This window comes from Hyperolius riggenbachi, chromosome 5, assembly GCF_040937935.1.
Source record: "Hyperolius riggenbachi isolate aHypRig1 chromosome 5, aHypRig1.pri, whole genome shotgun sequence".
Taxonomy (NCBI): domain Eukaryota; kingdom Metazoa; phylum Chordata; class Amphibia; order Anura; family Hyperoliidae; genus Hyperolius; species Hyperolius riggenbachi.
Genome location: NC_090650.1, coordinates 313834713 through 313860525, shown reverse-complemented (window position 1 = coordinate 313860525; position 25813 = coordinate 313834713). Strand labels below are relative to the sequence as shown.

The window sequence follows — 25813 nt, the reverse complement described above, 5'->3', positions numbered from 1 at the left end:
TATCTAGACTAGTTCCTGGGTGTCGAGACCAAGGACCTCACACCTCAGACTAGAACTGTGCTTTATATCTGTTATGACTTTTTGCTCTGTCGACCTCTCTCTTGCTTTCTGATTCAGTACCTCTGCATATCTGCCTGTTGCCAAACCCTGCCTGTACCCGGTTACCAAATCAGCCTTCTGTCTCTGTACCTTATCTGCTCGTGTGTTGCCGACCTGGCCTGCCCGACCCTCCAGGCTGTCACTCATCCCTTGAGTGCTCAGTCTATCTGTACTAGCTGTGACACTATTCCACCAAGTGTCAGTTAGCTATTAGGACTCCTGCTCCTCAGAGAGTCCGGTCTGCTAGCAGCCGGTGGCCTCTACTCCTCTGGAGTCCCCTGGCTGCAGTACAGTCTATTATCTGATCTCCAAGTATCTCTGGTTGCCAGGTTCTCTCTATTCCCTCTCTCAAGGAGATAGTCCCTGCACAGCCGATGGCCACCTGCCCCTCAGGTGGTCCGTGGCCGAGCTGCCTGTGTCCCCCGCCTCACGGGAGATAGCCTACAGTTACACCAAACACTTACACTTCATTAGGTGTCCAGAGGTTAGTCATATTTGTATTGTTGGTGATTCTGCAGATCATCCATAATCAAGTATACATCTGTATTATTGATGATTTTGCAGATCATCAATAATCAGATTCTCTCTGTGTGCTGACACCAATCGTTACACAAAGCAAGAAAGATAAAAAGGAAGCATGTCATGCACATCAAGTGTGTTTCAGATAACATTGGTAAAGTTATGTCTGAGCATGAATACGTGGCCTAAATATTTTAGGCTGCAACAGTCCGAATGACTAAGGGGTTAATTTATAAAGTTGGGAAAGCAGGATTCTTCAGTATGTTTGGGATAAATAGGTTTATCACCATATTGTATTCCCCATATTTCTAGAAGTGTTGAAAATGTGTAACTGTCCCTTTGATCTATTGTATTCATTCATTGCTCAACAATTTAAAAATACCTCCACATGTATAGAAAGGGAAATAGATCTGTTCACCAAAAATGCTCACCACTTTTTCATTTGTAATGCTTTTTAATGGAGCATCTATGCGGTTACTTTTCTATACTTTCCCAACCTTGCTCACCAGGAAAAAAATCTATTCTGTCGTGATGAATAAGCTGAACAGATTCTGTAAAGTAAAGATGGGATTGATTTTTCCCTTCTTTATTAACAGATCCCTTTCGCGTTTCAAATCACTGCAGATCGTATTTGTATCTTATGAACAGATTAGGCGCATTTTGCAAAGGTCGATCAAGATCTTTATGTAACGAGAATTGAAATTTTTCCATTCACCTGTGTATGTACTAAAGGATCATGAGCACATTCATTTATCAAAATACAGTGATTAGTAGGGATGATCAATGATATGAAAATATTTCTGAGTTTATGCAAATTTATATGCAACTATATGCAGCTTGAAAATGGACTAATTAAGTCCCACCCAGGTTTAAATGGATTGGTCCATTTTCAAACTGCATACATTTGCATTAAGATTTACATAAACGAAAAAATATTTGCATATCATTGATCATCCCTAGTGATTAGTGAGGTTTCTAAGAAATAAAGAAAGGAATAGAAAGTGTGATGTACAGAATTTATTGCCAACAAAAGAAAAAAAAAAAAAAAAAAAAGTGTGCCGGGGTTAAAAGCAATCATAAAATCATCAAACATCAACACAAGATAAAAATTCCTTCATTTTAATCTGATTAGTTGAAAAATGCAATTGAATTCCAAGAGATTTTTCTTTAATTACATTTGTGGTTTATTTTGACTGGAAACCATGGCTGGTGCAATTAGAAAAGCATTTTACTTTGTTTTTCCCAACAAGGTCAATACATTTTTTTTAGTCATTTTTATTTCACTATGCAGAACAAACATTTGCCATGTGTGATGCAGCAGACAGTGTAATGGAATTATTTGCAGGAATTGGAACGCTATATATAGATATATATATATAAATATATAAGGTGGGGTTTCTGTACAGGTTAAGGCTTGGCTCTCAGCTAGATATTAGATGACGAAAATGAAATGTTTCCCACTGACAAGTACGTAAACTAAACAAATAAAAAAATAAAATAAGGTTTGATGATGAAGAATCCTGTACTTACTCAAACTCAGGACATACATGTGTTCTTAAAAGGAACTACACATAATGTACACATTTAAAGTTCAACATAGCTGGCAACATAAAAAAAAAAGAAGAAAATATTGATTTCAAGTTAAAATACTAAAATAATTACTACCTGATATGTAATTAAATTGGAAATACAAAGCACACTTTATCAGCATTTAAATAGTTGCACAAGATTTCAAGATTGGTATAGGGTCATTGTAATAACATCAGATTAAACCACTGAGATATTCAAGTCGTGAACCGAATAAGTTATTGGCACGTATAATGTGTTGTCAAACATAATACTCAGTACCTACACAGCTTCTAGGATTTCATGATAACTCTCTTATTTTTTATTGTAAACAAAGGCTTACCACCTAACAATTCATAGTTGCTCAGAAGAAGGCATGGACTCTTTATGCGTTACATTAAGTTCACGTATTATAATATTGTGGTGTGTGAACGTGCAGATATAGCTGGAAACCTAGACATGTAAAGAAGTAAAAAAAAAAAAAAATGCTGCCGTTTTTTATACTTGCTTCATGCAATACTGGTTTAATTATGCTGAATTGCATTGCTTTTAATGGGAAGATATGTCTGCCGATGTCTTTATAAATGGTCAAGCTTAATCCTTCAGGACTGCAAATTTCCCAAGACAGAAGTCAGCCAGATTCTGTCTGTCGCTCCACAGAGGTGCTCATATTCCTAATGGGGTACATGACTGAGCTTGTTTTCAAGCTCCATTATTCCTGCAGACAAGAAAAAGGCACAGTTATAACCACACAGTAGGACATCTGCATCCTCATTCTGTATACAGCGCTGCCAGAGAAAATACATCTAGATGATCTTCATCAGGAGAGCTGACAAGGCACCAGCATGGGAACTATTTTCATAATGATATGATACGATCTTTCCAAATACTTTTAGTTGCAAATAGAAAACCTTACTGAAACCACAAATCATACCGTTTCTTTTATTATAGACTACACAGAAGTATCAATGCATAAAACACACCACATGGAAGCCAAGCTTCAGCCACTTGAGATTATTTTACATCTGCAGACCAACACAGAGACTGGCTTAAGCCGGCCATACTCTATACAACCGCACCCTGATCAACATCACCAAGATTGAATATTGCGGTTCTTTTAATGGTGATCGAGGTGCCAATGAGAATGCAATTTTTGCCTAATACCTTTTTTGTCTAATTGGCCAAACAAAAAGTATAGTTTATGGTCAGCAGTATGAGCTAAACAGTGCCAAAGGGCCAACACTAAGCAAACAATATTGGAGCAAACAGAGTTTGAAGTTTCTAAATGGAAAACTGATGACTGAATGTCTCTATTATCTGATCAGACAGTAAAGGAACTGCAAGTTTTATTAGTGTGTATTTATTTTTGACATCCTCTGTAGCGCATCAAAATGTACATAGCCACATCACAAACCGTCCCTTGGAGAAGCTCACAATCTTACCCCTACCATTGTCAAAGTCTAGGGTTCCTTTTTCCAAAAAGCCAATTTTGGAGTAGGGGGCCATTTAACTTATCAGTATGTTTCAGGGGTTGTCATAAACGATCAGAAACAACAAAGCATAACACTTGGGTTACACAAATTATACAGGGTGGGCCATTTATATGGATACACCTTAATAAAATGGGAATGGTTGGTGATATTAACTTCCTGTTTGTGTTGCATTAGTATATGTGAGGGGGTAAACTATTCAAGGTGGGTGGTGACAATGGTGGTCATTTTGAAGTCGGCCATTTTGAATCCAACTGTTTTTTTTCAATAGTAAGAGGGTCATGTGACATCAAACTTATTGGGAATAACACAAGGAAAACAATGATGTGCTTGGTTTTAACATAACTTTATTCTTTCATGAGTTACTTACAAGTTTCTGACCACTTATAAAATGTGTTCAATGTGCTGCCCATTGTGTTGGATTGTCAATGCAACCTTCTCCCACTCCCACTTCTTCTAGCACACAATGCTAGCACAGGCTTCCAGTATCCGTAGTTTCAGGTGCTGCACATCTCATATCTTCACAGAATAGACAATAGCCTTCAGATGACCCCAAAGATAAAAGTCTAAGGTGGTCAGATCGGGAGACCTTGGGGGCTATTCAACTGTCCCACGACGACCAATCCACTTTCCAGGAAACTGTTCATCTAGGAATGCTCGGACCTGACACCCATAATGAAGTGGTGCACCATCTTGCTGGAAAAACTCAGGGAACGTGCCAGCTTCAATGCATAAGGAGGGAAACACATCATTTAGCAATTTCGCATATCCAGTGGCCTTGAGGTTTCCATTGATGAAGAATGGCCCCATCTTTGTACCCCATATACCACACCATACCATCATTTTTTTTTGTTTCAACGGTCTTGGAGGGATCTATCCAATGTGGGTTAGTGTCAGACCAATAGCGGTGGTTTTGTTTGTTAACTTCACTATTCACATACAAGTTTGTCTTATCACTGAACATAATCTTCTGCATAAACTGAGTGTCCTGTTCCAATCTTTGTTTTGCCCATTCTGCAAATTCATTTGATCTGGGTCATCCTCGTTGAGATGCTGCAGTAGCTGTAAGGGTGCCATTTGTGAGTAGCTAGTATCCGCTGAAGGGATGTTCGACTAATGCCACACTCCAGTGACATGTGGCGAGTGCTATGCTGTGGGATCTTGCTGAATGAAGCTAAAACAGCCACTGATGTTTCTTCATTAGTGACAGATTTCATCTGTCCACATTTTAGCAAATCCAACACTGAAGCAGTTTCACGAAACTAAGCAAACTGTTTGCTAACTGTAGCATGGGAGATGGGTGGTCTCGTAGGGTGTCTTGCATTGAAATCTGCTGCAATGACCAGGTTACTGCGTTCACCAGACATCAACACAATTTCTATCCGCTCCTCACGTGTTAACCTCGGCGACATGTCAATGGCTGTAAACAAAGAACTTGTAAATAACTCATGAAAGAATAACTCTGATCACCACTTCATACAGTTTTTGTGGAGAAGAGTAAAGGACAGTGGAGTTTTTGCAAACACAATGTTTGCAATTTTTGCTGCAGTTCTCAATGTTAAAAACCTGCAAGCTGTCATAATAAAAGTCATTGGGCAGCTTTAGGGCCAGTTCACACGGACGCTTGGTGGCATTTACCGCTAAGCGTCCAGGACTTGTATAAAAGTTCCCATTCAAGTGAATGGGAGTGTTTAGCATTGCATGTTTACTGTCTATTGTGCAAACGCGGCGTTCCGATCCCGATTTCAGGAAACCCTGGACACTACTTGCAGAATCCAAGGTCAATTCACCAACACGTCTTCATGTACCCTTGTGGGGATGAAAACCGCAGATTGGGGATGTCGACAAACGCCGTAGCGCTGCCCCAGAACGAGACGTCACAGGACGAGGCGGCTTCTGCCGTGTGAACCGGCCCTAAAGCTGCTAGAGAGAAGTAACAGTTGTGCTAGCGCAATTCAACAAATGCAGATAGTCAATTTAGAGTAATTTTAGTAATGGCGCAGACTAACCAGCAAGCTCATGGTGACCCATTTAGTAATGGCGAAGACGCATTTACTGCTTCTTGTCGTTTTAAAAATATGGCTTTATAAATGTGATGATTACATTTTTAAAAGTGAAGAACAAAAAATGACTCTTTTCTGCATTTTTTAGGAATAGGCCTCATGATGACAACAGGCTTGATTCTCACCCAGAACAGTATCTGCATGGAGTTATTTATAGGAGTTTCCTACAAGTATTCAGTTTTTCATCTACAACCCCAAATCATACTAATAGCTTAAATGGTATCCCCAGTAGTAGACCTAAACTGCTGTAGGAATTGTGAGCCTTTTTGAAGGTCACATGAATTGTTCAGTCTACGCTGTAAAGCAATGTGGAAAAAGGTCTGTGCTATAAAAATGTAAAAATTAATGTAAACTTTAGTTTGAATAACTATGCTCCTTGTGGGGAAATTTAGTAACTACGGGAACAACTGCAAGGAATCATCTAGCTGAACTCCTCTGCACCCAAGGCCTCTTTCCGACACATGGCTAAACTGTACAATTGTCGGGCTGTTCAGCCTTCTATCTGACATTTGCAGCCACCAATTGCCTTTTGGCTGAAATGTCATGCATCAAGATGGCAGCATGTGTAACCCCATGCATGTTAGTGAGTGACAATGCAGTGCAGTTACCGGCAGCAAAAAAGATGCATCATACTGCATCTAAACACAGCCGTGGCCACGTTCACACTGAGCGGTAGCAAGCAACTGGCTGGTGCATGGAAGCAGCTGACAAGTGGTGAATTCACTGACTTCAGCCTCTTGTGTGAAAGAGGCCATGGATCCCAAGCAGTAGCTAAGAGTGAGCTATAAAACAGTAAATATATAAAACACACAGATTACTGTGATAAAATATGCATAAAAAAAAAATCATATTCCACTACCTCTGTTTCTAACCATAGCATAGTATAATAAAATCACACAGTAAATGTAACACTCGTTAACATTCATGATGCCTCGCTTTGCCTACATGCATGGGCATGAATATACAGCAAGGAGAGCTCACAGCCAGCTAAGTTGAACATTTTCAAATTCCCACAACACAGCCAATGCACATGCATGCGCCCAAGCTTGCTCAGTAATGTGTATGTGCATATGCATTCCAATGCTTTCCTCACTGGCTGCCGTTTCCTTGATAAATGTGGAAATAGTTTGCCGCTGTCGTGCATGAATTGTGGGTGACATCTAAACCCTGAAAATACCTACTCTACTGAAGTCAGAAGAGCAGGCAGCAGGAGTATTGTTTAAAAGGACACGATTTTATTATATCTTATTTAAAAAAAGGGGTTTAAGTAAATATGGAATGACTTTATCTATTCACAATGTGTCTAACATTTCTGTTTAATTTGGAGGCATGCTTTGAATATATTCCTATTTTAGTTATCTATGTACTAAATACATGACTGTGAATTAGAGAAGGGACTGGATAGCTGGTGGCACACCTACTGTTTCCTTATAGTATCCATAGTGATGCTATCTTAGGGCTGGGGCCCACTAGTGTTTCATGCATCACTTTCCGATTGGCAAAGCGCTGCAACAGTGGAATCCTATGGAGTGGTTCCACCTGCTGTGTATTGATCGCTCTGCATGCAGCCTTTTTTGGAGTGATCGCATTCAGCGGCTACAGGGCCAAATTGTGATGGGTCTGGAAATTGGGGAACTGCTTGTAATGGGCCCTGGGCCTTACTGTCAAGTGCAACCAACAGATGATTCTTAAGAATGCCGCCGTGACTACCTCTAACATATGATTTTCTACATTAGTCCAGCACTAAATGGCAAAGCCTGCTTTTGTAGAAGCTCCTGGATTAACTGATATGTTTGAAAGAGTATGTCTGTGCCGTCTCCTTGCTGTCTGAGCAGCAGATTGATGTAATCTTGAATCCTAGTACACACACTAAATGGTTCTTGGCCAAGGTGGCTTTTGAGAATCTAGCATGTATATGGCAACCCCAGTCCTCCCCATCGTTGGATCTGACTGATGGATCATGTTGTCTAAGCACAGGTCCGACCCTATTAATAGTCTCACATGCCAGCTCTGTGCCACCACTCTATGCGCTGCGCCATCGGCCCTCCTTCCCCCTCCATAGCAACAGAAATCATTGCTTGCAGCCTAGCGATGTGTACAGAATTAAGTCCCAAACTGTCACCTATGGGGTCAAGTCTCGTTCCCTGCGGATGACAGCAATTGTGCGTGTGTATGCACCTTAACGTTTGAGCTCTCTGATTGATAAAATGTTATGTGGTTTATTTAGACCTGTGTTGGGAGATGGAAGAGTTCACTTAACCAGGTTGAGAAAAACAAAACAGTGAAAGGTAATAAAACTGCCCAAGACTGAGAAACAAGTGGAGGATGGCAACGATTCCTCTCCCACTGTCAATTTGAGAACTGTGTGTTTATCAGTAGTAAGATACAGCCCTGGTATCAGCCACTGAGCGCAGCAGTGTCTGCCTTTGTGAATGCACATGCACAGGATTACATGAGCAAGCAAGCATTATTATGCAAGTGAGGGCCAGCGAGCAACCGCTCACCCACACAAAGTGTAAACTTGACTTCAGAAATTCAGGGCCTTTGTGTCTGTTAGTCTGATATATTTTCCCCTTTCAATGATTATGACGACACAAAGTGACAGGACATTCCATGTAGACAGATGAAAAAGAAAAGTTAGACAATCTATGGAAAAAATATTAAAAAGGCAGTTTCTTCATTCCTTTTAGCCAAATTTTAGTACTGCATTAAAAACAACTGATGGGAACCATCAGACTGCGCACACACGCATATGCTGGCTTCGAAACCTTTCACCCCCCCCCCGAAGACCCCGTGCGCTGCCTGGCCAATCGCCGCTAGGCTGCTCTTTGGGGTGGATCAGGAGTCCCAGTGACATCACGACGCCGATGACGCCACTCTGGTCATTGCCATGGCGACGGGGGAAGCCCTAAAGGAAATCCCGTTCAGAACGGGATTTCCTTATGGGCGTGATCGCCGGCGGCGATTAGAAGGGTGGGAGGGAGAGAGGAGGAAGGGGAGAATCATGTAGCTAGCGCTAGGCTAGCTACATGATAAAAAAAAAAAAAAAAAAAAAAAAAAAAAAAAAATCGGGCGAAAAAAACCCTTCCGCGCATTAAAACGCCCAGCAGGTTAATCCCTCTGTGGGCTTCAGTTGTGAATTAGATAAAGTATATTTATTGTACATTGTTTTAATTTGATCACAACAGTTGCCTCACATGGTGCAAGTGGAATCCAATACCTGTGTCTTTTTTTTTTTTTTTTCATTTTAAAGTCATCCAGGCTTTTCACTTATTTCTAATGCTCCAACAATAGATGCATTATTTAGAGATTTGGGCAATGGGCTCAGTTCACTTAAAGCTCATAATGACTTTTCTCCAAAAGATTAACATTTCATCTCATCCAAAAAATAACTATTTAGCACTTCGCAATTGAAAAATACTAAAAAGTCTTGCTTGGTGGGCGCTTTAAAGGTATTTTATTGGTAAGGTTTGAAAACATCTGCTTGGAGAAACCTCTGTAGCACTGTTGTCCTGCTGTTGTACATATCTGCTTAGCAAACAAATAATTCAAAGACCTTGTACGTGAATTGTCCGACTCCGGGTCTGGATAAAGCAGCAGTTGCTTACGAGGACCTCTAATGGAATGGTAAGGGCTATGTAACACAAGTGACTCCGCTGCTGTGACTATTCTCTTGCTGCTGTGACACGTAGCTGGCAATAAACCTGCATAAACATTTTATGTCATTTGGCTACAGGATGTGGAATCTAAAAAATGTGTGCATAAGTTGATATGCACAGCCTCCAAACACTAGTTGTGATGACATGTCAAAAAGACAGAATCACTGATGTGACAAGGTCCTTCCAAGCAGAGCTTACATGTTAAAGGTTGCTCTGATATCAAGTGAGAAGACAAATGGGCATAAACCATCATGCTGTATTGTGTATGTTGTTATGTAAACACATCTATAACAAGATTACAAAGCAAGGTTACTTGCAGCCTTCTAGCCACCATTTGTGGAGAAGGTCATGTAAGGCTGTAGTTTCTACGCACACCAGAGGGTTGATTTACTAAGCTTGTCCTGATCTACAGGGCACTGGGGAACATAATTGAATGCTGGATTTTTTTTTTGCAAGTGTCTGCAATTATGTAGCAAATATTCTACAATTTTCACCTAAGTAACATCAGTACATAGCAAAGATTCTTGGTGAAACTGTGAAGCTCAGGGGCCACGGAGTCTGTGTGGTTTTTGAGGATAACCCAAATATGGCCATCTGGTATATGATTTATGTCCACTTCAGGTGTGCTTTAATACTGAACAGTTTTTAATAAATCCACTCTGATTTGCTAGATTATTTCGTGAGAGACCGTACTGAATATAAGTTCATTGATAACAGCATTTTTTTTATAATATTAATTTATAAATGATTTAGTCAGTTTGCCCATTACTTACCCAGATGTACATTCTTAATTTAACAATTTAAAACAAAATGGTGACATCTAGGCAAAGTGCTTCAGACAGCTGTGTAACATCATAGCCTAGACTAAGCATCACTGGGAGGTTGGGGGTTAAATACAAATATGCAGCAATATAGATACAGGAAGTGTTACTGATGCTAAAACCAGAATGTTGTTATGGTGCCTCTGTAAATCAACCTGTATGGGACCTCTTCTAACGCGTAGTTTAAGATGTATAATACCGTGTTTCCCCGAAAATAAGACAGTGTCTTATATTAATTTACCCTTCAAAAAATGTGCTAGGGCTTATTTTCGGGGAAGTCTTATATTTTCCAGGGGTAGACATCACCTTTAGTGTATATAGGCAGATTTTCCCTCTGCTCCCTGCTAAATAAGCCCCTGTGGCTGTCAGACTTGCAGATCCCCCTAAGCAGCAGACCTGCTCTCCCCTGCCCGCTTTAGGCCACATACACACATCAGACCATAGTCTTTTGAAACTGAAAGATCACAGACCAATCTTACCCCCTTCCATGTAGTATGAGAGCCATACCTTCACAGTCTTTTCTATGGAGCTGAACTCCCCATCAGAAAAAAATCTTTGCAAGATGCTGCACACACAGATGCTGTGCAGACACAAAAGATCAGTGTCTGCAAAGACAAAGGCGCCAGGTGTTACTCTGACACTACGTTGCCGTGTGCTCCTACTTTATACTGCCTGATGAAGCGGGTGTAGACCTGCGAAAAGCGTTGTACTAAACCCTTTGGAGTATACTATTAAAAACATTTTTATGTTGAATTGCACAGCTTTCCTGTGTCTGCTTGAGGGAGGTAAGTCCACCGCTGCCTCCGAAGCAATTTTTAAACATTTTAAACATTGTTTTTATCCTTTTGGCGCCTCTGTTCAGTCTATAACACATTATATATCCACCTTTGGTGGAGGGGGATACCCCTTCTTTTCACGTCTACAGAGAGCGACTTCTTAATCCTGAGTGGGGACAGGTCAATCTCCTCACCTGCTTATACAGTGGTTGCCTGGAGGTAACCCATGTTTGTGAGTATACAATTTACTCCTCTCTCAAATATACCAATTTGCCTTGACATACTACACCATATTGGGCTCTCGGTTCTCATTTCTTTATAAGTATCTGCAAAAGATCCGTTCCTGCGAAAGATCCGTTCCTGCGAAAGATCTGTTCCTGCAAAATGCATTCATAGTCTATGAGATCTGCAGATCATCATACACACCTTGTTCAACTGACATTCATCTGCAGATCAGACAATCATCTGCAGATCTGAAAATCCATCCTGGTGGATCTGATCTCCAGATGAATATCTGTTAAACAAGGTGTGTAGGATGATCTGCAGATATCATAGACTATGAATGCATTTCGCAGGAACAGATCTTTTGCAGGAACAGATCTTTTGCAGATACACATCTTTGTGTGCAGCATCTTGCAAAGATTTCTGTCTGATGGGGAGTCCATAGAATAGACTGTGTAGGTATATGCTCTCATACTATATGGAAGGGGGTAAAATTGGTCTGTGATCTTTCATTTTCAAAAGACTATGGTCTGATGTGTGTATGAGCCTTTACAACTTCCACTGTTCACGGTCCTGGCCCCCTCCTGCAGAAAGTCCAGATCCTCCTAAAAAGTCCTAAGCGACAGACCTTCTCTCCCCGATCAGCCCCCGGCCGCAGGCTTGCTTTACCTTCTCGCTAATAGCGCTCCTGGCCCCGTCCTGCAGAAAATCCACATCCTCCTGTTTATTGCCAGCATAATTTACACACCGCAGATTAGCGGTGACGTGTGGTAAAGGCAGCTAATGTACCCAATAAGAGCGCTGCCCTATACAGGAAGTGATCATTGTTTACTTCCTGTATAGGGCAGCGCTCTTATTGGGTACATTAGCTGCCTTTACCACACGTCACCGCTAATCTGCGGTGTGTAAATTATGCTGGCAATAAGCAGGAGGATGTGGATTTTCTGCAGGACGGGGCCAGGAGCGCTATCAGCGGGGAGGTAAAGCGAGGCTGCGGGCGGGCAGGCGGGGATACGGGGAGAACATGTCTGTCACTTGGGACTTCTTTTAGAGGGATGCAGGCTAAATGTTACTAGGGCTTATTTTAGGAGAAGGTCTTATATTTCAAGCATACTCAAAATATTTACTAGGGCTTACTTTCAGAGGATGTCTTAAATTCGGGGAAACACGGTAGTTACTTTGGCTTGGATATATTGTTATGGTTATTATTACTTTAATTTTTGAGCAAATGTATGCAGTTTGGAATTCCACCTATTAAATCCAGTAGCTGATGATTCTGATTGGTCCAATTCCAAGTGGCATACAGTTAACATAACATTCTCACTCACTGATCATCTCTTTTAATAACCAACACTACTTTGGAAAAACAAAAAACGGTGGACATTTGGCTTAAGAGAGTAAAAATTTGAATAATCCAAAAATAGAGACTTTTTCCGATGTGAGCTGACCGTACGCAAGGATACATAAAAATACTTGTTAGGGGAAGAATACTAGTGGATGTTAACCTCCACCCTAGCTCTATGAATGCGCACAGGTTCTTTGACGTTTATGTTACACGACAATGACTGACTCTGAGCGGTAACATTGAAGACATCATGGCTGCAATATCGATTTCTGGAGACGACTCCATTTTGCATGGTCATAAACTGAGGCTACAGCTGCCATCTTTGCCTCTACAATGCAATAAGCCAGAGGCTGACAGCAGCGTGCGAGACAAACATCGAGGGCCCGTAAGCATTCAAGCAACCAGTGAAAAGGTAAGTATACTATAAACCCATTCTCCCTCCCTAAGGACCCGTTTACACTTAATCAGTTGGTACGCGTTTTTTTTCCTTCTCCATAGCAGTACATTGCAAAAAAGATTTCAGTTAAAACGCGTTAAGTGTGAAAGGTGCCATAGAAAAGCATGGGCATTACTTTGAAAATCAGTTGTCCTTTCAGTTATAACTGAGAGCAACTGATTAAGTGTAAACGGGGCCTAAAAGCTTTGAAACCCATTTCAGCCATTGATTTTCAGAGAAACTGCCTTTTTAATGAAAGGGATGCACCAGCTGTTAGAAAGAAGCAGGGGATAAGAGCTCCGGTAATGCATGCAGAAAATCCCAAACTGAAGGTTTAATTGTAAGAGCACTTGTTTTGTGCAAAAACACAGAGAACCTGAGAAGTTGTCAACAGTAAGCAAAGGGGAAGATGCTTCTTGCACATGCCAGCCTGCAGCTTTTCCGGGAAAGCCATAGATGCTCCTTACCTGTGGTCAATCCTCCCCATCTTCAGGTGTGATCTCTGTCTCTTTATGTACCACTACTTTGGTCACTGACATGTCAGGGTGCTGCTCTTTGGCCTCTTTTATTGCCTGAGCCAGCGCCTAACGCAAGAAGAACCGAAAAGGGGAAGGGGGGCAGAAACAAAAAAGGAAGGCGGAACATGCATGATCAGTGGAGAAAGTGGATATTCATGAGAAAATTACACAATTTACATAGGTGAAGAGTCAATCAAACATGAATTACTTACAAAATTATATTTGAAGGTAACAAAAATTGTACATAGCCCTTTCTTCTTGGGAAATGTTACCAAGTGGTAAGGAAACTATTATTTTGGGTTGTTTTTGTAACGAAATAGTGATGAGTGAGTAGAGTTTAACTCTAATATAGGCAAAGTGTTGCAATCATTAAAGATGGGCTAAGTAATTAACTGCCGTTTGCCTTGTTTTCTATATAGGAATCAGTTACACTATTTGACTGGCATCACCAACACCCAAGTTAATGTATACAGAATGCTCCATCATAGTCTACGTTACCTGATCATGGTCGATGTCCGCATCTCCGGTAATCACTATCCGCTTTTCAATTCTGGTCTCTGAAATGCCTCCTTTCACAGTCTATGCAGAAATGAAAATATCCATGAAATGCAGGTATCAAACATCTGGTTGAGCAAGAAATTTCCTAGGCCCTTATCAGTTCCAAGCATTCATTTCAGCCAGTCCTGATGTTTCACACTCAGACACACTCTGTGCAGGTAGAGATAAGAAAGTCTGTGCAATATGCCTGAGCAAGGTAATTGAAACTAGCCGCTACGTAATCTCCTGAGTGCCCTCGGTGTTTGCCTGCATTGGCTTTAAATTACTTTCCCTTCCAAGCGGTGCTGTTCAAACCAACAAATCACCAAGTCCCAGCACAATATAAAGCCTACTTTATCTGAAAAAATGGGAAATAGAATCGCATTTCTTTTAGGAGGAACTATCCCTCTGTCCTACAATTATTTTTAGTTGTCACACAAGTCTTCTTCTTTGCCATATTATTATTGTTATTAATCCCTGATTGCAACATGTTTGCTGATGCCCAAATCCAGGCACAAATGCTTCCCAGTCCTGTGCAGAACTCCGTTGCAAAGCTTGTTGTTATCTCAGGGTTAGCCATAGCGGTTCCCTGATCAGCTGATGAAAATTATACGGTTTTTAAAATATCTGATTAGAAGCACTTTTATAATCACAAATTTCCACACCTGTAAGCTGCCTTCTTCTCAGACATTTATGTCTCCTTGCTGTCTAAACAGCATGATCAAGCAACAGTGGTCCCACTTCAGAACTTAAAGTATACCAGAACTCTAAAATTAAAAATATTTTATACATACATAGGGCTTCCTCCAGCCCCATCCGCATCCGATCGCTCCCATCCTCCGTTGCCCACAGCTTCACGAACCGGGTCCTCGCACTTCCATCAGTCGGAGCCAGTCTGGTGTAAGAGTAGTGCGCCCTCTATGTATCTCACCAGCAGCTGCTAGAGAGATACGCAAAGAGCGCACTTCTCCTGCGTAGCTGGCCACAGCTGACGTCAGGGCCGGGACCCGGTTCCTAAAGCTGCGGGTAGCGGAGGATGGCGGCTTGGAAGCAATTAAAGCGAATGGGGCTGGAGGAAGCCCCAGGTATGCATAAATATTTTCTTAATTTTGGAGCCGAATCCCTTTAAGAAGAAACTTCACAGAAAAATTGGTGTGTGTGTGTGTGTGTGTGTGTAGGTGGGGGGGGGGGGGGGGATGAATAAACTAGCAAGAAGTAAAAAATAGAAACATCAAGAAATGAGTGATATTCACCATGTAATTCGATCATGTGATCAACAATGAGTCAGCATGCCCCAGTGTATCGTGTTCTTGCACAGCTGTCCACAGCAACCATTGCTAAAAGTGTATTAGGCATGTGAAGTTTGGAAAGAATGACAACTGTGCATGCAAATAATGCTTCCAGAGATGGGTGCTACACACAATCATGTGGGAGCAAGTACAGAGAGGGCATACATATTGACAGGGCATATGTCCTGGAGATCCAACCGCAGTTCCAAATGGGGAATACAAAGACAAGACAGAGAAATGTAGCTGAACAAAATAAGTAGCTTGTAAGGACCTAAAGAGCCTATAGAAAACTGAGGGACGTACCGTATTTTTCGCCGTATAAGACGCACTTTTTCTTCCCCAAAATGTTGGGGGAAAAGTGGGTGCGTCTTATGCGGCGAAGGTACGGATTTCGGGATGCAGAGGTGCGCAGGGAAGCACTATATACATTACCTGCTCCTGCCGCCGCGCTCCTGGCTCCAATCCTGGCTCCCCGATCCTCTTCTTCCATCTACCGCTGCCCGCTGCTGCCCCCGCCGAACATCGCTGGCCGGTCTTAATTAGCCGCAGGGATACGCTATCAGCACACCACGTGCCGGTGTCACGCATGCCGCCGAACACTGGCCGGTCCTAATTAGCCGCGCAGGGATACACTATCAGCACACCACGTGCGCCGGGGTCACGCATACGCATGTGTGACCCCGCGCACGCTGATAGCGTATCCATGCGCGGATAATTAGGACCGGACAGCGTTGTTCGGCGGCATGCGTGACCCCGGCACGTGGTGTGCTGATAGCGTATCCATGCGGCTAAGACCGGCCAGCGATGTTCGACGGGGGCAGCAGCGGGCAGCGGTAGATGGAAGAAGAGGATCGGGGAGCCAGGAGCGCGGCGGCAGGAGCAGGTAATGTATGTGTACTCACACTGCCTGCACAGGGGGACACCGGCACTGGAGGACACACGGACAACGGGGCCACAGGCACAGGGGACGCTACCACAGGGGACACTGCCACAACAGGGGGACACTGCCACAACAGGGGGACACTGGCACAACAGGGGGACACTGCCACAGGGGACACTGGCACAATAGGGGACACTGCAACAACAGGGGGACACTGCCACAACAGGGGGACGGGGGACACTGGCACAGGGGGACACGGCAGGCAGAACAGGGGGACACGGCAGGCAGAACAGGGGGACACAGCAGGCAGAACAGGGGGACACAGCAGGCAGAACAGGGGGACACAGCAGGCACAGGGGGACACAGCAGGCACAGGGGGACACAGCAGGCACAGGGGGACACAGCAGGCACAGGGAGACACAGCAGGCACAGGGAGACACAGCAGGCACAGGGAGACACAGCAGGCACAGGGAGACACAGCAGGCACAGGGGGACACAGCACATAACACTGTCCCCCTATGTGGTGTAATAGTATGTAATGTAACTGGAAAGGGGGAGGTAAAAAGTCCTTAAGACACCCCTGCATCATAGACACACCTAGGTTTAGTTTTTTCTTTTTTTCCTGATTTTTGCCCTCTAAATCTGGGTGCGTCTTATATGCCGGAGCGTCTTATACGGCGAAAAATACGGTATATACGAATATTTTTATTTCACAGGGTTAGTTTAATCCTGGCAATGTATACAGCCAAACTACAAACGTTACGTTCAACAAACACGGACTCTAACTATGCCTATGTTCTTAATTCACAGAGAGGTTCCTTTTCACACTGATAACATATGCTGTAAGTGAAACAGACTAAAAAAATAAAATAAAAAAACATCAAAGAGTTGTATTTTTGACGTTATCAAATTTCTGTTCCTGCCATAATAATAAATGTTCACAAAATTGCTTTCGGTTAATTTGAGATAACATTTACCAGAGGCTAATTAAGATGAGAACGGCACAGCCTGTACTGCATGATGGAGCTACAGTATTCTGCATAGAGAGAAGAGGTTTGCATACTGTGCATTAAACTGCATGGCACTGAAAGAAAAATCTGAATAGATGGGCTGTTAACTTAGTTGTGACATTCCTCTCAAATATATCCAAGGCCTCTATGTTCTGCAACTACAAAAAGCATGCAGTGCTTTGAAAACACAGCTAAATTCACATAAAGCACAGGTGTCAAGCTCCAGTCATCAAGGGCCGAGGTCCTTACACATTTTTGACACAGCTCAAACTAACTGATGAGACTTAATCAGCAAAGGTGTGGTTCATCAGTATAGAACGCATTTCTCAATCCATCCTAAACACTGGCTTGGATTTGGCCCTCGAGGACTGGAGTTTGACGCCTGTGACATAAATCTATCAGCTTAGCATATACAAACGTTACAGTAGCTGCCAATTTAAAAGTCCTACACACTTTTTGAATTTTTCGTAGCTACCATCCATAAAAGTATATGATTGTTGCAGTAATTTCTGATGGGAGCCTTTCTTCCTGTGGTCATCCAGTAACATGCGAGTGTAGTTATGGATACTACTCAACAATACATCTGTACAGCTACTGACCCCTAATAATATCTGTGGGCACTGGGTCGCTATTGTTTATACTGCGCACCATCCTCATGTTCCCTACCAACCTCTCCAATACAAGTTTCATTTAAAGCTACCTGGGATAAAAGGGAATAATTTGAGGAAAATGTTTGGTGCAAAACACAAATAATTTTTTTACCATCCTTTTTTTAAGTGTACCTGAGACAAAGCTCGGGTAAAAAAAGACATACTACCCTAAGAAGAGAAATACCTCTGGATCCTATAAAGGCTTTCTATGCCATCCTCCAAACCCGCATCACCAACCGCGCCTCCCCCCTCGAAGATAACCATCAAGAGCTTGTCTGTAGGAACATTGGGGCCGCACTCCCCTTTAAAGCCAATGGGAATCAAATAAAAATAAAAAACATGGACGTGTTCAAAATGAAGATAGCATTTATCTTACTGTATTTTCGCTGCTCCCTAGCCCTAGATCAGTTTATTTTACCCAGCAACGATGCCCGTGTTATCCAAGATGGCTGCTGACCTTTGTTTTCCTCTTCAAGGTCAGCAGCCTCTTCCTATTTGTTAGCGCTGGTAAAGCCGCGCGAGAAGCAGCGCGCGGCCATGAAATATTGCATAATTCTACGCATACCTTTTTCCCCCGAGTAGAACTATGTGTCCTCTCCTCTGCCAATAGCGCTGCCTGTGTTGTGCAGCGTCACTATGCGAGCTCTGTCAGTGAGACAAGGGAGCTGCGCATCATCAGGAGCGTGGCTCAGAGTGGCGGGGAAAGAGGAGGTAAAGGCCATGCATGACAGAGAACAGAGCAGTGGAAATAAGCTCTGCCTCCTCCCAATAGAGTTATATTCGACTAAACTGGTCACATTTGTATAAATGAGATTTCGGGTGCCAGGCTGCAGCAATTCATATGAAAAGGGGACTGTGCTGCACAAGAGCGAAACAAAAAAAAAACCAGTTCCCATTCACTTTAAGCATGAGCGCAACCACACTGTGCCTGCACGAGTGCAAGGTAAGCCAGAGCTGCTTATGCACAATGTTAAGCAGGGTCCAAGGAAGTGGTGGCAGAAGCGAGGATGACCCAGAAGGCCTCTATAGGATTCAGAGGATTCCCTCTTTTTAGTTATGTATTTCTGACCCCATTCTGTTTAAGGGTGATTTCACATTGAATCTGTTGCAGTGCCCCATGCAGCACATTTCAATGGATTTCAAAATAATTGGCTTCAAGTAACGTGCGAGTAACAACACACGTAACTCGTTGCCATTCATTTCTAACATGGGCATAATGTGTGAGTTGTCTGATCGTGCACAGCTTGGCCCATATTATCTTGACTAAACTTGACACACTGTGAAAGCAACACGTAGATGTGAATGAGCCCATTGTAGGACCATCGAGCGTGTGCTGCTGTACGGTTGTAACTTACGTTATAACACACCACAATGTGCATAGTGTGAAAGTAACCTAATGGAGGATTCACTATTTGCAGTAAAGCTTGATTGATTTTTCCCCCGAACCATTTTTCAAGAACAGCTGCTGTGTACTGACAGCATAAAGGTTGGCTATATCCTGGGTGGCACAGTGGATATCACTGCTGTGCACAGACAAGCAGAGCTGCTTAATGCCCTTTCCAATTTTGTTAAGTTCAGCTCCACAGGTAATGCTTATACTTTATCTAACTGCTTTAAGAATCAATGTCATTCAATTTTGGGTTTAGCTTTGACTGTACTTCTTGCAATCTTATTAGTTTTACCCGTGAATATTAATATGCTTCCGTTATAAATCAAACTGCCAAAAAGCAAACACTATTTAGATAAGACAAACGCTGTACAATACTACAAGGACAAATTATTTTACAAAATGCATCAATCAAAAATCATTACAATACTTCAGTATCCACTCAGCTAAAGTATAGCTTGCAATAACACATTGAGTATATCACTAAAGCATCCTATGCGTAGGTTTGTAATATGAGAGGAATGAAGAGTGTACTGAAGAGCATGTTGTATGCAATCTGATATGAGGACCCTTGTGCTGAGACATGGTGGAATGAAGCACATATAGCCAGGCAATTAACTTAATCAGTGAAATATATTTGTTCAGTAGTAAGCCCGATACAAAAACAAAGCTCAATGCAGACTATAGCACGTGGCGGGCGTTTTTACTCACCTCCCGGGGGATCCAGTTGGTAGCCATTTTCCTTCCTGCCCTTTGAGGCTCTGAATCGCTCTAGTGAGATTGCCGTCAGTGATCAGCACCACCCGGAGGATGGAGGGAAAATTGCAGCGCTGAAGCCCAGGGGAGTAAGTGCTGGGGCTGCTGCTGGCATTCTGGGAGCATGTTTTTTTTCTGATTTTAGGGTCTAAAATGTGCTGAAAAGACCCTAAAATCCAGAAATAATCATACCACCATGGAAGTTAACAGTGTACATTTTTTTTTCAGAATACAAATGAATACCCAGTGTTATGTCTAATTACAAAGTATATGATAAAAATAATATGCTCACCCTGCATAAGCGAATTGTCGTACACGTGTAGAGGTACACATATAGGGCGCTACACACTGGATCCAGGCAGAATCTAATCTAATCTATCTGAAAAAATAGCACATGCTAACAGGTGTTGGCAAAAAGCATCAAAGGAATTTGGATGACACCAACATATACAGTTATCTAAAAGCATTTTGCCAAGTATTTCACATTAAATAACAGATTCCATCTAAGGTCACAAGCAAAAAATGTTGCAATATTCACAGTTCATGCTGTATTCCTGTTACAGCTGATATTCAGTAGGGTGATTCTATAAGTAGTTAATAGGGCTGCAGCTAAACGCTAAGATGTAAGAACAAGAGACATTAGTATTTTCTGCTTTATCCCAACTAAACATGAGCAAAAAAGTCACCTTCTACGCAAATTTCCACCAAGAAACATGTATGTGCAAAGTGCTAATTAGAATTCTGCTAATCAATTAATCAGCAGCTCATAGATTTACACTGCTGCTCGTTCGATGTTCTGCAGTTTGTGACTCTGAATTACCTCGGTGCATCTACATTTAAAAAATTTTTTTTTAAAAACTTGCAGCTAGAAGGTTCTTGCTCATCTATAATAGGGAGGAAACAAAATAACCGTTATCAGCAGAAATCACTGAAGTCTATATTGCTCTTTTGTGCCAGAGAAAATCTACTGCATGCAGTTTAGTGTTTTGCTGCAGCCTTCAAATCGTTATTAGCGAAGGGAGCCAAAAGCCACCAGAGAAAGAAGCAGGAAATCCATTAGCATGTGCAGCCTGCAGAGTGTATAGAGGTATACAGGAATATGCTGTGAAGACTTACTTTGGTAATGTGTGTAGTAGTTGTTGTGCCAAGAGTTTCTGAAGTAATTGTCTGAGCGCTCATTAAAACACCAGGATCTGTGTCAGGGCGGGACACCATCTAAAAGCAAAGCGAGGCTAGATTTCAATATACCAAGTACAATATTGACTTACTGTTGGGATTATATTTGTAGGGCAGTACACCATTCTGAAGGAGACATTGTATAAAATAAATTGTAAGCAAGTATTGTGACAATATGTGTCACGTTATTATGTTATAGGTTGCAAATGATTTTATCTTTCCCTGGCTTTAGTAAGGCTTTGTTCACATGGGCGGTGGTGGAGCCATGCAGTTATCACTTCACAGCTGTCATGTCGAAGCACACCAGATCCGAAGCAAAGCTACCTAAGGTAAGCTCATTCTGGACTCACATACTTCTGCACGTTGTCTGTTCCTCTCCTTGTTCCCCAGGGCACCTGCAACCACTCCTTGAAAAATATGATTTTTGTCTCAAGCCAAATTTTCTGACTGGAAGAGGCCGGCTTGCTAATGTTCCTTCCCATTCCCCACCTCATGCCCTCCCCTTAAGAGGAAGAAATGGAAGGGCAATGTCATTTCTTCAAGGAATGATTGCAGGTGCCCTTGGGAACAAGGAGAGGAATGCACAGAGGTATGTGGATCAAGCATGAAGATACCTCTGTGCTTACCTTAGGTAGCGTTGCCTCTGGCCTGATGTCCTTTAAACCACCAAGCATTAGACACAACAGGAAAATTAGCCACAGCGGTAAGCAAGGGGTTACTAGCAGCAACGAAACATTTCCTCACTGCTTATTTGTAACATCCTTGTGAATACAACCTTAGAGCTAACAAACTGTGCCAATAGCACTAAGAGAACAGTGTAATTGTGTGTAAAATAATGGCATTAGTAGTTACAAATGAAACACACCCCAAATAATATCGGACTCTAATTATTACAGATTTAGGCCTGATTTAAGTTAATAGCCAATATGCTAAAAGCTTGAAAATGTGAGCGGTACCATCATTATATGGAATTCCTAATGGGGATGAATATGTACACAAGAAATGATTCTTAAAGCGTATTGACAGTTTCTGATCTTTTTCTTTCTCTGCTTCCTTCTTCTACTGCAGGAGACAAATAGAGTAAGCTTGACACAACAAAAACAGATCTTAGGGCTTTTTAGGTACCCCAAAGTGTCTCAAAATAATTTCATTATATCAGCAGAGTTCAAAGGAGCTTTATGTGGTAAAGTTTTTATTCTTTTTTCTTCCCATCTTCTCCTCTTCAAAGGCCAAAGAACAGCTCATAAAGGCAGAAAGTTGTTTAGACAAATGATAACCCTCATAGATGAAGTCACCAGAGTATCTGTCTGAACTGAACTTTTGTAAAGCAGCCAAGGCAGTAAATGGCGTGGTCTTTGGGATGCTGCCGGAACCCTTCAGCACCCAAGCTAGTGGACAGGGTCATGGGGAGGTCCCTCATGCTGCGCTTCACATGACTCCAATGCTTTCTCCATCCTGTTTAGAAGGATAAAGCATCGGAGTCGCATGGAGCATGACGTGGCCCGCAACGCTGTGACCCTGTCCAACTAGCTGGGGTGCTCAGAATAATCCAGGTTTTTCCGAAATTCTGATATATTATTAAGCATACTTTATACAATGTTTGGCTGCGCATAGTGGTTAAAGAAATTGTATATGTGGCCAAGGTGTTGATATTGGTCCCCCTTCTGAATATATTGAGCTACCAGCAGCAGTTAGTTTCAGAATTTTCTTAGATTTAAGATAAAGCTCATTAGTGCTTTTTCCACAGATTTCTACCTGTAGTGTCTTACAAGAACACAAGGTTTCTTAGTGAAATTTTTCCCCAACCTACCACACAAGTGTTTTACTTCAGGAAAAAAAAAAACTTTCACTGAGAAAGCACAACAGACCACGTTCAGAATGATTAGGGCTAGGAAGGAGAGAAAGAGAAAAAACAAAACAAAGCTAGTGGAAACATTCAGGAAAGTGAAAACCTTCTTAAAACATATTTTCATAATTTCACCAGTGTTGTGTTTATCTACATGATTAAGAAGTACAAAGTGTAAAAAGCCATATTGGCAGTGGGAAGGTTCAATAATAACCAATGAGGATTCTGGGCTGGTGCACACTGGAGCGGTTCTGGAGCAGTTTTTAAAATGCTTGCAGGGGGAAAACCGCTTGGCTAATGAAAGGGAATGGGGTGGTGCACACCAGAGCGGTTTGTTTTTTCCACAAACGCAAACTCGGGGGCTGCAGCATTTTTTAGATTTCTGAGGCGTTTCTGCCTCAATGTTAAAGTATAGGAAAGTGGAAAACTGCTCTGAAAACCGCTAGATCAGAGCAGTTTTCCAAGTGTTTTTGTTACAGTAGCTGTTCAGTTACAGCTTTACTGTAACAATATATGACATCTGCTACACAACAACGCTCCAAAAAAACGCTAGGCATGTTTAGTAAACATGCCTAGAATCGCTCTGAAATCTGCTTCAAAAACCTCTAGCGTTTTGCAGATCTGCTAGAGGTTTTTGGTGTGCACTGGGCCTCTTAAGAAAAAACATGAACCTGTAATCAATATATCATTTTTGCAAGAGTAGTAGTGGACTTTACATGCCAGCATAATATCAAATACTAATTTTAGCACGACTGGCTTCCACTTCCCATGCACTGCATATGGAAATACTGCATGCGGTAAAAATCTTTATGAAGTGACATAAAAATGTGTTATGTGATGTGGGTGAAATACCGCCAATGGAGCAATAAAGCACTTTCTTTGTGAACTGAATCTGGGAGGGTGAAGTGGGGCTTTGATGATCCATTTTTTTTGTTATATTTTACTCACGTTTTGACAAATTATAGTTTTATAAAAAATGAACAAAAAACACAGCTGATTATAAGATGACTTACAAAGACATTGGGAAATTAACTGGGGAAAATTTCCGCACAACCAGGTGGGCTGAACCAAAAGCTCTGACCTCCATGTCTTCTGCAGGTTACTTTGCACATTGGTTTAGGCCTGTGTGTTTTTAATGCGTATTTTAAGGAATTTATCATGATTTGCAAAGTTCTGTACACTGTACATAAAAAAAAACTGGAAAAATGGTTTAACTGGCTGAATTTGCAATGCTGGCTTTCCCATCCATTCTAACGTCAGTTGTTGCTTGACTAGACTGAACAGAGAGAAGCTCAGAAGCCACTTCTGAGCTTCTCTCTATTCAGTCTAGTCAAACAACAACTGACATTAGAATGGATGGGAAGCCAGCATTGCAAATTCAGCCAGTTTAAAACAAACAAACAAAAAAAATTGTCTTTTCAGTGAACATAGACCCTGCTTACTCCACCTCCTACTTGTGTTCCACAGGAGGGAACATGGTCAGTGGAGTCATGTTATGGATTTTGGTAGCTCTATACTTTGTCCACAGATCTCCAAGGTCATGTGACTGACTTCTCCAAAGGGAATTTCTCTGGATGGCTGCATCAGATATAAAAATTGTTTGAGTAATGACATAGGGCCTGATGCACTAAATAATGGTAATAGTGCAGTGTGGAGGCAGCACAAGACAATATTACCAGTACTACTGCAGCAGTATACTACAAGTTACGCTCTTAGGGCGACCAACGGAATAGTTGCTATGGTAACATGTGCTAGTAATGTGCGTTACCGTAGCAATCCTCGTGTTACTGTGCTTACCTAGTAATGTATGCAATGCATATAATATAATCTGCAATACACCTGTCACAGATCCCTACACATTTTGTTCTCAGAAAATGAAATTTAAGAGTCCTGTGTAAAAAATATTAAAATAATGAACAACCGAAGTTTGGAAGAGCTGAAAAGGTTATGAGAGTCAAGGTTTTTTTATTTTGCTTTTTACCTCTGATGACTCATAAGTAATGGTTTTTGTTTCTGTATGTATTACAGGTACGTCTTTAGTAGAAACATCAGGCTTCTCCCCATCTGCGATAGTGCCAAATGTGATGATCTCTGTTTTCACTAACGGTGACTGTGAGCAGAGAAAGATTGTCATTGTTTTTACACTTTTCATTGAAAACGTTCAGAGGCAATAAATAATAACATAAAAATGGTTTGCAATTCATTCTACCACGCCTAAGGCGTGAAAGCAGATGTAGTTAAGCTTCTTTGAAACAAATGTTCCTGTTAAGTTTTTTGGCTATTTATGCTTCGAAGTGGGACCAAAGAGCACAGAGGATTAACAGACGATCAATAACTTTCAAAGGCTCGATAAACTCCTCCATCTACAAAATGGGGGACAGTTTAGCTAATCTATGAAAATCTACCACATCACATGGACTGCCATCGTGTTTTGTCGGAATTAAGGATACAAAGCAAAAACTGTTTTCTTTGGATTTCTTACCATGACTGCACAGAGCAGCTGGTTTATACAAAAAAGTAAGTTAGCTTGGATGAATTGGCCTAAAATGATCTAAGATTGCTGTACCAAAGGACTCACCTAACCGTACAACTTTGTGTATTTGGATGAACTTGGTTGAGTTTCCTATGGCTAAGTCCACAGTGTGAGCTGCGTTGCGTTCCCTGTAATAACAGGAACGTAAGATGAATGAAAGCGACCTTATTGTGGAACGTACAGTAAAGCATACAGTCAATGAAAAGTATGCTTTACTGCCACTGTAAATTGACCC

General features: G+C 41.8%; 1 protein-coding gene across 6 annotated transcripts in view; it reads right to left on the bottom strand.

Moving 5' to 3' along the window:
- Positions 1-1721: 1721 nt before the first annotated feature.
- Positions 1722-25813, bottom strand: part of EPB41L3 (erythrocyte membrane protein band 4.1 like 3) — a 259305-nt gene continuing 235213 nt past the window's right edge. For 5 of the 6 annotated variants that reach the window (XM_068237211.1, XM_068237210.1, XM_068237206.1 and 2 more), the window contains 5 exons: positions 25027-25155; positions 21140-21238; positions 14013-14093; positions 13464-13580; positions 1722-2902 (listed from right to left, as the gene is read on the bottom strand). In XM_068237211.1, the coding sequence (XP_068093312.1) occupies positions 13470-13580; positions 14013-14093; positions 21140-21238; positions 25027-25155 (420 nt within the window). In that variant the 3' untranslated portion in view covers positions 1722-2902; positions 13464-13469. The remainder of the gene's footprint in view (positions 2903-13463; positions 13581-14012; positions 14094-21139; positions 21239-25026; positions 25156-25813) is intronic. The other variant, XM_068237209.1, reaches the window with a different exon arrangement.